This window comes from Pyxicephalus adspersus, chromosome 3, assembly GCF_032062135.1.
Source record: "Pyxicephalus adspersus chromosome 3, UCB_Pads_2.0, whole genome shotgun sequence".
Taxonomy (NCBI): Eukaryota; Metazoa; Chordata; class Amphibia; order Anura; family Pyxicephalidae; genus Pyxicephalus; species Pyxicephalus adspersus.
Window position 1 is genome coordinate 24,001,705 of NC_092860.1, and position 14,361 is coordinate 24,016,065.

Sequence of the window (14,361 nt, forward strand, 5' to 3'; positions counted from 1 at the left end):
CATGTCCTAACTTAGCTGGAGTCAAAATGAAATCAGACCTACTTATCTGCTAAATTATTGAAGCCACCAGTCAGTGAATTTACATCATCAGAAGGAAAGGTCAGGAATAGCAGCCTTCATGTTTCCTCACAATAGAATTCCTTTATGCTTAACCTGGAGAAACATTAGAAAGCAGCCTCAAGATGGACAAGTTTCAAGCGGTTGGAAGGACTATGCATGCATGGACAACTCCCTATTGTAATGTATGGCTTTACTAACAATTAAATTGGGAAGGGCTTGAACGTAGCAGGGTGCTTTAGAAATAAACATAGAAAAACACAAGTCGATTTCTGATGTTTATCCAGAACACTGGCTGATTGTAAAGTTAACGTATTCTGGACTAATATTTTTGATACAACAAGATGAATAGATACTGAGTTTGCATCCTCCAATAGTTAAGATTTAATTTGCAGGCGTTCCTGGGTGGCTCAAAGCAGTTGGTACCTTGCCAACCACTATCATGGTTCTTAATGATGGTTCCATGAATAAGGAAAACATATGCTTTGGCCTGTAAAGTACTAGTTTTATCTAACTGCCACCCTCCCCAGCTACTTGTAATTGTCTTCTCCAGTGGTATACCTGTAAATAAAGGAACATCAATGCTTCTATGCTAATAAACATATAATAAAACTTGCAAAATTCTCTGAATTCTTTGACACTTCAACTGCTCTTTCTAACCCCAGGATTCCTCCAGAGAGGTTGTTACATGTTCTTCAAGTAGTGGAAAATTAAACTCTTCTCTCATGATGTCCGCACAGTCTTGGCTCCGATGACACCCGGCATTGCTAACAGTATGGAACCAATAGAACCTCTCTCCTTTATGGGTAAGTAAGAACTAACACCAATGATTTTGTTAGCTGTCTGTAAATGGAGGTATTCTTCCCACGTATCATCAATGTAAGGAGCATTATCTCTACTGATCCCCAAAGCATAGGGGCACTATGCTGACCATCAGTGTTATGGCCATTCTTTCTGGCATAGGAGAACCTTTCTCTACATGACCAGTCTGGGGTGACTAATGTACCACAAGTTGTATACTTAAAGTTGGGTTTCTCTAAGACCTGAACATGATTTCAAGTTGCTCTTGATAAAGGCTGCTCTAACATGCGAATTGTATCCGCACTTCCCAGCTAGCATATGTTTCCATGCACCTGATACGTACATGCTTGTTCCAGGTCAATGACTCCTGATTTAGTCACAACCATTACCCTTCTTAGTCATGTTCCAGCCTTGGGCATATTTTGAGGGAGGTCATCATCGTGCTTAATAAGTAGCAATAAGCACAAGAAGAAATGCTTTATATTTTACAGCTAATAGATGGAAGGAAATAGCAGTGATGGCCGCTGTCCCTTTGACTTAGAGGTGGTTCTAATACCTGTACCTCCAGTAGTTAAATTCTATGGACAAGTGTACTTTAAAGAAGAATTATAGCACTCCCTCCTGATTCTTCCTAAAGTGTATGTAAACCAAAAAATAATCATTTTGGACAGTTCACTATGTTTTTGTTATATAAGTTATACATTTGCGTAGCTTTCTTTTACCTGAAATAGTTAATCCTACCAGTCTCCCTGTAATATTTTGTATAGAGATATATAAAGTTCATGGTGTCCCATAATCAGTCCTCCCATCACGCTATGTTGATGGACATCAGCTCACAGCAGGAACCTCACTATAAATATGTGGACACATACATGGGGAACGTAACTCCCTGTGTGATGTAGGAAGTCTGATTGACTGCCTGCTTACTAGGCCCCCTCACTACTATAGGAAAAGGGGAATAAGTTTAGACTGTGGTCACATGACCACTGAAAATGACAATGGTTAAAAAGATTTTAATCTATGGAAAAAAACGTGAATCTAATTCAATAATGATGTAGGCAGCCATAGAGTGTAATATTAGATGTGGATTTATAAACTATTTCACAAACACCAAAACTTTGCCACCCACTTCCTTCTCAACATATTGTATTTATGTTCCAAAGGATACAGATGCACGTTACCACTGTGCTGAATGATGCCAAGTTTTTATTAGGCACGTGGATCCATGTAAACAAAGTAGTACATTCAGTTATTTCCTGTTCAGTTATTCCAGAGCAGGTTTATAGTTAATATTTGAGTAGTTCAGTTCAAACTTTAAAAATATGGACCTCTAATCATCATCGCCTGAGACATTCACAATCGTCTCAGGCAAAAACCTACTGTGTTCAGCTGTCCCCATACATCGCTCATCGATACATATTGGTGGATTAACGAATGACTAAGTGGGGACAACCACACTTTTTTCTTTACTACCCTGTCACATCCTAAAAGATTGTTTCTAGTGTCAGATATCCAACATCCCAACCTAAGGCTACACACGCAGATGATTTTCATCTGATTATCGGGGAATCTGACGTGTGTGTGTGTGTACAGTGCTCGTCTGACATTGTTCTTGGATTTGTCCTGGCGGATCTATGAATGACTGCAATACAAGAGAAGGAGGGGGGGCGCAGCAGGTGCCTTTTGCTTGCTCGTTCTCCTCCCTCCCCTCTCCATAGAATAGAATGGCGCTGTATGTACAGTACTCATTCATGCATCTTTCAGCCTTCTGTTGTTGGAAACCATTGTAAAAGATACTTTCCAGCGACAAAAGTCTGACGTGCGTACGCAGCCTAACTCCTTACCCTTCACCTCCCTATATACCCTTGCAGGTAGCTGCCAGTGGTGGAGCAAAGTGGAATACTTATTTACCAACTGGATGAGTTTGCGGGAACTGCTGACATTATAAGCAAGATGGCGGTGCCCAGTAGCAATTTTGGGGCTTTTGGATGTCTACACAAGAAAGGCTTTTACAGATAAATAACATGCATGAAATATTATCTTTTAATGTTATGAACTCTTTCTGATATTTGTGTAAGTACCGAATTGAATTAATGAAAAGTAGGGCACACTAATGTATTATTGTGCTAATGAGATGGCCATCAAGCTTATCAATAATTATAGCTATTTAGTATTCTGTGCTAAAGACGCATAACTGCAATCCTCAAAGAATACTACTTGATGTAGACAATTTATTATCAGGTTTTGTAGGTGCAAACATCTGCACATTTATCACTTTGCAAAAATGGGCTTTTATCCCTTTAGTAAAGCAACTCTAATCTTGTATTACATACAACTTATTTAAACTATTCTTAGCTGATGATTGAGAAATCCTAAACATATATCAGTATCACAGATCTGAGGAAGTAGAACACAATAAACCCAGTCCTGATACACATGAGAGTGGTTGCACCCTTGCACAGCCATAATCCCTATAAATGCATAGAGGTTGTCTGATGAAATTTGAATTTCAGCCGATGGCTAGAAGAGTTTAATTTTGAGGAAGGTTAGATTTTCACCTCATAGAGTATAATAACTGCCATGTTTAATAATAATGGTTTCATGTATATAATATTATTACAATACCTGCATAATAAACATATCATTGTGAGATTTTCCTGCATACCTATAAATTAAATACTAAAGATATGTTATCTGTCATGTCTTCTAGATTGTAAGCTTTTCTGGGCAGGGTCCTCTCTTCTTGTGTCACGGTCTGTATCTGTCTGTCATTTGCCACCCCTATTTAATGTACAGCGCCGCGTAATATGTTGGCGCTTTATAAATCCAGTTTATTATTAATAATATTAATAATAATAATAATAATGTACTAAATGAATTGTGTTGCTCTTGGAAGGATATTCTGCATACTCCTAGTTATGAAACTGTGTCGCTTGCAAAACAGATCTTGAAACCCCTGAAAAGGTTTGTATAGGTTATAAGATGAGTCATAACAGAAGTTGTTGGTACTTTACGTTTCCCTTCACTGGCCTTTTACCTAACCATGTGAAGCATTTCAATGATTGTCCAGGTGTCATGCAAAGTTAGTTTTGTCCTCCTCATCATACAAATTATCATTACAGCAAGTGTGTACATGGGTTCTTGTCACATCTGTCCATTCTGTGTCTGATCTTGTTACCTTAAATGGAAAAAATAACAGTAACAATTCTAAAGGAATAGGTAGATGAAGTTATGCACACATCTGGATTTCTGCTGTAATAATGTAAAAAGTGAACCATTCTTTCTTGCTTTGATAGTCTCCCTATTATCCCAAATAGTCTTAATCACAAATGACCTATAGAAAATTTATAAAGGGCAGAACCAAGCCCAGCATTTACAGAAAAATTGAGTGTTGCATATAACTTTAGTTGCCAAGATCTCTGATTTCTTTATCATATGCCAAATATAAATATTTGAAAAAAGGATAAGGAACAGCTAATAAACATTAAATCATTTTTATATTTGCATTCTGTTCAACAGGACTACCAGCAGTGTGAGCTCAGCATTCTCCCCAGCCCCTATTAGCTGGGCGCACCACCCAGCACTTTTCAGTAACCACCTGGCTGTTTTTGGGTGGTTACTAAAGGTGGGTCACAATACAGGGGCCATCACCTATCTACAGCTTATTCCCACCTAGCTTGAAAAAAATTGTTGGGAAGAATACTGGAGCCCATCATGACAGAGCAAGATTTCCTAAAACCCAACTAAAAAAAAACTCTAAAACCAAATGATTAATACCTGTTTGGGTCTGGAAGGGGAAGGTGGGGGGTAAAGAGCAATTTACTTACTCCATGCTAATATTCTTCTGTGGCACCCTAGGGTTCCTCTAATGGTTTCTTAGGGGTCCCTTGAACAATTTGTGCTTCTTAGTTCATTTTACCTGACACCAAATAATCTTTTTGGCTATCTGTAAGGATGACATTCTTCCTCTTCTACCATCCAGCAGTGTAGGAGGTATTCTTCTGACTGACCCTCACACTAATGTACTGCTATCAATACTAAATATAACCCCTTTATTCCCTTTAATCCTCTGTGCAATGAGTTAGCTGCAGCCTTTGCTGCATGCAGCAAGTCACAGGCACTGACATGTACCCCTAAAATGCAAGGCCTGTAATCCTGTATTGTAAGTAATATTACAAGTTGGGGCCCTATTTATGAGAACATTGGATGAATGAGAGCAATGCAAGAGCAAGGTGGACAGTTAAAAAACATCCTCTTTGTTCCACCCAGCTCTATAGGAGAACATTGCTTTATGGGGATAGCCCCATTGTAATTTCTCTTCTTATCCCTACAGTCCAGCTCTCAAGGCCAAGGTACACACACATCTATTACTATTGAGAAGTTTACCTTCACTAGGCTATAAACAGCAAACATTTTTGTAGCCCAGTCACATGCCATTTATCCTTCAGCAATCATTCTCTAGAAATGGCATTTGAACAATAAAACATTTTCTATGGAGTAAGCTACACCAGTAGTGTGCAGTTGCATCTTCATTAGATCAATGGAACAAAATAGGATGATAAAGTTTGATTGTGACTTGTGAAGCTTAATCCACATGAACAACACAATGCATCTGTTTAATGAGGAAATGCTACCCTGAAATATTGCAGTAGTAAAGTAGTTCTATGATAAGGAAGTGCTGGCAACAAGTGGTTAAGCTTCTGATAACAAATTGAAGCCCCTACATTGAGGTCCTTATAGAAGGAGAGCGCTGCTTGGGTATTGTTCAAGCCAAGAGTGGGTTGGCGATGGAGAACCTTTGGCTTTTTTCCTGCAGTCATCCACCATATGAATAATTTCCAAGATACTTTAGGGGGTGAAGAGGGTTCAACCTGCATCATTAATATTTACATTAAGATTCAAACATTTGTTTGTTTTTTTTGTGCCACTACTAAAAGATCCAGGTGACCAGCCAGAAATGGGATTCCCTTCTCCATCCCGGCCTGCTTTTACAGAAGTACAGAACAGCACAGTAGTAGAATGTCCAACACTACAGATCAAATACTGAAGACAGCTTCCGAGGCTCTTCATAATTCAATTTCATTTTTATTATTGCACAATATAATTTAGCACCTAACTAAGGCTACAGACTTCTAGACAAGCCCAGGGCTAACTCATGCTGCTTACATACCTTTTCCTTTATTAAATATTTACATACAAGCAGCTACCGGAAGCATTAAAAAAAAAATCTATTAGCAGCTCTGGATTTAATTTGTCTTTGCATATCAACAATACACCATAAATATACAAATTTTTTTTATATATCATGTTAAATTCAGTGTGAACGTAGTCAATTCTGGCAACAAAATAGTTACATCAAAGTTGCATTTCACAAAAGAAGTATAGCTATTAACAAAGCCAAGTCGGATTTCATCTACACATATAAATACTAATAAATATACAACTTACATTGTTACCATTGACAACGGTTTCATTTTACCAGGGAAAAAAAAGAAACCTGCAAATAAAACATTTGTGCAGGCTGTTTAGCTATTAAGTGCTTTAAGATTCTAAAGGCTTTGAACGAAAAGGAAACAAATCTAGGATTTTTTTCCACCCCAAATGCAGTTTTCCCTGAATGACATTTTTTATCATTCCAAGTTCTGCAAAACTTGGTTAAACGGTTATATACTCCTTGAAAGTGACAGTAAGACAGTTGGTCGTTACATCTGTAATCACAATATTCCCAAAAAAAGGTTTGAATACAGTCCTTGGTTCCTCCTTTGCATCGTCTGTTTCACTGACCCGGGATTCTTCGGTCACTTGAGAAACGTGATTTGTGACTTCTTGTTGACGGTCACACCTGGACTTCACACATCGTAAGTCTATGGGCTCATCCAAGTCAGAGTCTAAAAGAATGATGTCTGGCTCTTGTGGGGAAACGGGCAGAATGCTCTGACCACCCTGGTTGTCCAATCTGCTCGGAGCGCTAATACTCCTGGAAGGGAGTACTTTTTTGGCGGCATCCCCAGCATCTGCCATCTCAGCCAAGCACCTTTTTCTAGGGTTAATATATACAACCTCTTTAGGTGCTTCTTTATTAGAAGATAAATTACTTCCTTTAGTCCATGTCGTTACGTCCTTCTTGGTGGTGAGTGACAAGGGCTGGCCGTGAACAGATTCAGCGCTCGAATAGGTTCTCCGCAGGCCAGCAAGAGGAACAGTCTTTGAGTCTCCACACCCAATATCCTCATTAATTCTGATTTTGGACTCCATTCTCTTTTTCCAGTTCTCATGTTTTTCCTCAACCACATTACAAGTCCTGTCACCATTGCAGGTGACCTTTGTGCCCACTGTCCTTCCAGGCTCCGTTTCACAGTCCTCCTCTGCTGACTTAATTTTCACAGACTGCATCCCATTGTCCATATACTTACTCATAACTATGACAATTCTCCCGTTCTTATTTTTATTTTTCACAATTTTCATTTTGCCCCCAACTCCATTTCCAGACACGTCTTTAACTGCGCTGGTGGGAGTTGTGCTAGAAAGACTTTTATCCGAGCCATTTAAAGCTAGTCCTATACCATTCCTCGCAGGAGCCTCCACCTCCATAGGCCGGCTCGGAGTCCAGGACTCCTTATGTCGGTTTTGTTCAGAAGAAGTTTGAGAATCCTTCCCTGAGGGATACTGGTCATACATCTTGGGGTCTGGCTGATAATGATGATGTTTCTTACTATTCAATTGATAGTAATATTTTCTCTTACTGCTTGAGTGTTGCTTTTCAGAGTGATCGCTGCCATATGGCTGATATTGGTGGTGCTTTTTGCTGTTCAGCTGATACTGGTAAGGCTGGCTCTTTGCTACAGATGACACATCTAATTTAGTATGGCTGTCCACGATAGAATCCTGAAGGCCACTTAGGACACTGGAACGGCGGGCAAAGGATGGCACCTGTGATATAATAGAAAACTTATATTTAAAGGCTATAGAGGATAAAAGCAAAATAGGATGCTCCATTCCCTTAACATGTATTTTACAGCAGTGTTTCTTACCATTTAATTTCAAGGGGTTCCCCTATATTACTTTCAGCTCTCAGGGAACCCCTGCTATAAACACTATAACCACAGCTCACAGTATATTAGCGTGGGGGTCAGAATGCCTCCTACATGGTTCAGCGCTCAACTCAGAAATGTTTTTAAACCGGGTGGGAAAAAGCTATTGGTGGGTGGTGGCCTCTGTATTATGACCCAACTCATCAGTAACCACCCATAAATAGCCGCGTGGTTACTGAAAAATGCTGGGTGGTGTGCCCTCCTAAAAGTGTCTGCGGAGAACACTGTGGTTGGCCATTGGTATTACTGGTAACTAACCAGAGGCACAATTTGCTCATCTGCAGAGTGAATCCTAAGAGTAAATAGAAGAAGTTCACACCCAGGGCTGGGCATTCAGTTAGAAAGGAACATGCTGGATAAAGGGAACAACCTAATGCGACTATTGCAGGAAAAACATTAACTCACCGAAATAATATGGTGCTTTGGTTTAGGTCCACGTTTTCGGTACCCCATAAGCTGTTCTTGTCGTTCTCTACAAAAGAAAAACCAAACAAGAAAGTTAGGGTTGTCAAACTAAAGCATAACAGGTAATTTCGATGGGGGGTGGGAGGATTGTCTTCTTATGCCCGGAGTTAGGCTTTATATATTAGCATTTGTTATGAACATAGAGTTGATGAGATGGCAGAGCAGCAAAAATCATACTTAGGCTGATATAAGAGGGGGGACTCTGCCACTAGAGATGTGCTAGGAGTACAATATACTATTGTATGGGGAGCTTAGGAAAGGGAAGTATTGAAAGGTTTACAGTTACTTTTTCTCCTCCCACAATTGTCTAGGTAAATATAGCTGCCTAGGACAATACGTCATGACTTTTCTTTTTTGGATTGGTCCACAAAAGGGTAAAGCCTGTAAAAACTGCGTCATGTGCATGGGAACCTAGATATAACGATTGCCTGGCCAAGCAAAGATGGCTTGGTGCTCAGAAAAATCTTAGTGGCATTTCACAATTCAGGCAACCAAACCAACCACCGTCAGACCCTGTGCCCACATAGTGAATTTTAGAAATAAGGCAGAGACTATACATTGAAGCTGCTTATATAAAAAGTCTGGCTTATATTTTATTATACCGATGCTGCTATACTCTGGAAAAACCAATGCAAGAAGAAAACAAGATCTGATGTAACGCCCAATGCTGATTTCTCTATGCCCTTGATCTCTTGGCGAAGTCTCTATGCACCACAGAATCCTCCCTGCCTACATTTACACGTTTGTCTTAGCCTGGAACCACTGGAAGGTTGCAGCAATATAAAAACACTTGTCTTACAAATCCTAATACAGATATTAGCTCATTAATACATACACATGCTGATGACCGCAACTAAAATTATACAGAATACGGGGTAAAGCAATCAGTTGCTTGCAGCACTGATATGGATAAAAACGTCAGCTTCCTTTATATTCAGCGTCCAAAAATATACATCCATCCATTAAAAGCAGAAAAAAAGGCGACGTCTCCCTGTGTGCAGTACAAAGTAGTAAACAAGGAGGTAGAAGCAAATACTTGTCCCGTGCCAAGCTCCACACGTGTGGCACATTGCACGCTTGTATTGGACATGAGTCCAGCTGCAGGATATCTATGCCAGCCTCGCCTGTGCTGGAAGTTGGTATGATTAAGCCAGGCCTGTTCCTACAAGAGTCTCCGATACGTAAACAGAAAGCTTGCCAAACCACAGATGGACATTAATAACCAAGTTAAAGAATGAACCGCCAGGATTAACAGAATAATAACGTACAGTCAGACCTCAGAGAATTATTTTGGATCTGGATTGTCTACCAGCCTCCCATTACCCTCAGGCCTGACCCTCTACATGGGTGATGACATTCCCATGCTATGCTAATGTTACACAAATGTGCAACTTAGTAACCATGTGAGCTGATGGGGACACATTTGTGCTTTTAACTCCTTGTTTTCTAGTTAGAATTGCACACATCTTCAGTTTTGTTTTCCCCATTTAACTCTTTGTATACTAGTCACGGCTCATTTTCTGAATTAACTTCATGCTCCAAAAACCTGAGGCAGCTAATTTCTGACTACCCATACCTTGCCAGCACCTACCGAAGTTATCTCCCGCATCTCCCCGCAGACGCAGCTTTGCTGAAGCAGACAATGATCCCCGTTTGAACCATCGGGATGTTATTATCTCCATAAATATTAAACGCCACGTTGGAACCATTTGATAGAAAATATAAAGCAGCATGCTAGAAACGAAGACCTACAGATGCAGGCGGCATGCTAATGATCTCATTAAAATGCATAGAGCAGATTACATGCAATCTTAGGCCAGGGAGACTCTGCTCCAGACTGTTTACACAATGTCAAAATTAGCCAAGAGTTTTTTTTCCCCTTTTTTTGCGAGTGGGTGGAGGGAAAGAAGCCGGCACACAACACCCTCATAATGGTACGCCCACCTCTGTCAATTTATGAATCTGGAATGGCCAAAAGGGACAGAACATTGCTTTGGGATACTGAGATCCAGGCCACCTGCTAAGCCACTAATTGGTTCATTTAAAACAGATCTCATTTTTCTTTCTATTCACCATGATTATGTCCATAGACAACAACACGCCTCGGTTTGTAAAATATTAGTCAGAGGAATTTATGTGGTTTTCCTATTTTACTTTGTAGGAAGTTATATAAACATACCGGTTCTGAAAAGCAACCAATAGCCGGGGGTCCAAAATATTCTCCTCCGGTTCCCATGTGTTATACCTGCACAGGAAAATGACAGCGTTACTTCATAATCCTACTGTTCTGTATACAATAAAGATCTACATAGAGATGAATGGGGGAGAATATTGGGGAACACAAAATGAATTTGTCTGCCATGGAGTAGAAACACATTTATGGGAACATAAATTGGGAAGGTTGGAAATGAATTAATGATCCATGAAGTTATAAAGTACAAACCATCTACCTATACAATATATTATAGCAGGGTCTGTAAAATGAGGATATTGGACAACACCAGCCCAGACAAACACATATGTATGTCCCATCACGTTCTAATATTATCTATGCAATGTGCTATAGCAGTAACATTGGGATATTGGGAAGAGATAAGAATAAATTAATGATCTATGGAGTTATAAAGTACAGACGTCTCCATCTATGTTCCATCTCCATGTGTTAGAATAGTTCTGCATAAATGAGGATATTGAGCAGCACCAGCCAAGATGTCCCATGATGCTTTGCAATATTAACCCCTTCCCTATCTATCTATGCAATGTGTAAATCTAGGATATAGCAGAGCGCGAAGCCAGACAGTACAGAATGGAATATAAATATGAATGTCCCATTGTGTATTAACCCCTTCCCATCTATACAATGTGCTATAACAGGAATGTACAAATAGAATATTGGCTGCAGCTCATACAGTATAACATGAAATGATCCTGTGTCCCATGATGCTTTGCAGGATTAACCCCTTCTTCCTCTATACCAAGCAGCTCCAGTACATTAGGATTGGGGTATAGGGGATGATGCAAAATGGAATATATGCCCCAGTCCCAGGATAGGGGTGGCACACCTACCCCAGAGGCTCCAGATGGCATAATGCAGGAATGCTGTGCATTTGGGGATATATCAGACAGCCCCCGACATCTGCACACAGACACTTCATATATAGGAAGCCGGGGGATCAGCCTGACATCTTCTATATTAGACATGGACAGTAATCTGTAGATCGGGGAGCAGCCATGATAATATTCCTGGAAACTATGGGAAGGATGATAATAATCCGAGAGAAGATCCCAGCTAATGATCCATCAGGAGAGGAGACATTCCATGCCTGGCAAGGATCCCAACCCCCATACAGGGCTGACAGGGAGGCAGAGTGCCAGGGATGGGGGGTGAAGAGGAGGATGAGGATGATGGGGCACGTGACCACGTGACCCTCTCCCCCCCCCCCGTGATCCCCCACTCCTGTCATGTACCCCCCCTCCCCCCTCCTGTCATGTACTTACTTGGATGACCAGCCTCGCCATTTCACCAGATATTCCACCCGGCCCTGCAGAAAATAAAATAATTTTATTAAATATTCGGGTACATTCGCCTCCCCTGCACGTCATGCACCATTCACCCAGCTTTACCTTACGGATTCGCTTCTTCTCGATACTCTCCACAGCGAAGACATGTTCCCCCGCCGCCGGGAGCTCCATACTGCCCCGAGCAGCGTCCAGCCTTCCCCTCCTATGAAGGCACGGGCCCCCCCGGTGTAGCTATGTCCATGTAGCCCGCTCCCCTCCGTCTCCCGCTTCGCCGCCTCCGACCTGCTCTTCCCTGCCACAGTCTGCGCTGTAATGTCAGGGGGGCGGGACTTGCAGCTGTCACCGAGCAACCACGGCCGGCGCTGATTGGATGCCCCGCTGGAGGGCTCCGCCTCCTGGATCTGAGACGCGATGGGGGAAGGGAGAGAAGTGAAGCAATGGTCGGAGGGGATCCGAATCGGGGCCCCTTAGGATGGGGGACCCGGGGCCCCTGTGTGCTGCTTATGTATGACACACCATACACAACACATGACAGTAATGATGTGTGTCCGATCAATTATTAGTAATGTGTCATCATTATCCGAATATTACAACCTCCGATCTGTCACCGGCCGAATATTACTGAATTAATAAAATTATAATAAATGTGCGATGTAATGTAAATATCGCCGCATTCGTTGTTACCGCCCGATATCGGTGCATCGGAATCAGTGCTACACGAATAATCGGATTACCGATCCGCTAAAATCACCGCATCCGTACCGAACTTTATTTCCTCATACATACAAATCGGTATTTTCTGTGCGGTCGGACGCCGAGATGGGAACAGCCGATCAGATTGTACAGATGATCGCTACAGATCCCATCCTGCAATCACAGCCCAGACCAGCAATATTATTATTAATAATAATGTACTGATGGTACGATGTGTGACCGATAACAGATAATAGGATTGTATGGTGTGTTATATCACTACACACATCAAGGGGTTATATTATGTGTGATCCTAATCTGTATATATAAATCTGTATAATCCGGGGTTACATGTAACATGTGACATGTGTGTGTTATATATATATGTCAGATTGTACCACTCCATACATGTATGTGTAATGTACAGATATGACATGTAATATGTGCCGTGTATTGGAGGACAGTCCCAATGTCCATTCTAAGAATTATAACGTGTGATATGTGTGCTGAGTATATAATACATATATAATTATTCATTTATAGGAATATACCATGTGTGATATATGTTCTGTGAATTATAATGTATGAATACAATTTCGGGGGTTATAACACATAAATAATGTGTATTGTGTATAAATATGTACAAGTATGAAACCCTTATAACACGTATGTTGTGTGTATTATAAGGCATAAATGTATATATGAATGGGATTATAACATGTGAATGTGAATTAGAATATATGACTATACATTCTGGGGTTATAACATATATGATATGTGTGCTGAGTATGAGAATGTATGATAATAAATTCCTAGTTATAACATATATATTATACGTATATTATAGGGCATGGAAGTATATATGAACACAAGTTATAACATGTGTGATATGTGTGCTAAGTATATAATATAAATATAATTATACTTTCATAGGGTTATACCATGTGTGACATATGCTCTGTGAATTAGAATATACCTTCCTGGGGTTATAACATATATGATATGAGTACGGTGTATTGTGTATAAATATGTACAGGTATGAAATCCTGGGAATATTACATGTATGACATGTGTGCTGAGTATATTATATATATAATAATACATTCATAGGATTATAACATGTATGGTGTTCTGTGTATTAGAATGTATGACTATACATTTCTGAGGCTATAACATATATAATATGTGTATTATAAGGCAGGAATGTATATATGAGTGAGATGATAACATGTATGAGTACTATGTGCTGCGTATAACAATGTACAAGTATGAAATCCTGGCAATATTACATGTATGATACACATGCTGTTTATAGAATGATATAACTGTACTTTAATAGAATTATACTATGTATGATATATGTTCTGTGTATTAGAATGTATGACTATACATTCATGGGGTTATAACATATATGATATGTGTATCATAGGGCAGGAATGTATATATTATTATTATTAAACAGGATTTATATAGCGCCAACATATTACGCAGCGCTGTACATTAAATATATGAATGGGATTATACCATTAGAAGTAATTTTATTACCATAATCATGTATTAGAATGTGGGAATATACAATCCTGGCATTATAACATGTATATATATATATGTGTGTGTTCTCAGTATTAGAATGTTGTTCTAATGAATGTGTTATAAGACGTATGACATGTATTATGTGCTGTGTATAATAGGATAATAATGAGTGTAGGATTGCCTGGGATTTTAGTTTCCC

At 40.0% G+C, this 14,361-nt stretch overlaps 1 protein-coding gene across 1 annotated transcript; it reads right to left on the bottom strand.

Annotated features, from left to right (window-relative positions):
- Window positions 1-5,921: 5,921 nt before the first annotated feature.
- On the bottom strand, window positions 5,922-12,241 carry CBX4 (chromobox 4). Its single transcript, XM_072403959.1, has 5 exons — window positions 12,039-12,241; window positions 11,913-11,956; window positions 10,594-10,659; window positions 8,355-8,421; window positions 5,922-7,788 (listed from the first exon to the last, which is right to left on the bottom strand). Exons 1-5 carry the CDS (start codon window positions 12,105-12,107, stop codon window positions 6,514-6,516), a joined length of 1,521 nt encoding a protein of 506 aa, XP_072260060.1. The 5' UTR covers window positions 12,108-12,241; the 3' UTR covers window positions 5,922-6,513.
- Window positions 12,242-14,361: the final 2,120 nt, after the last annotated feature.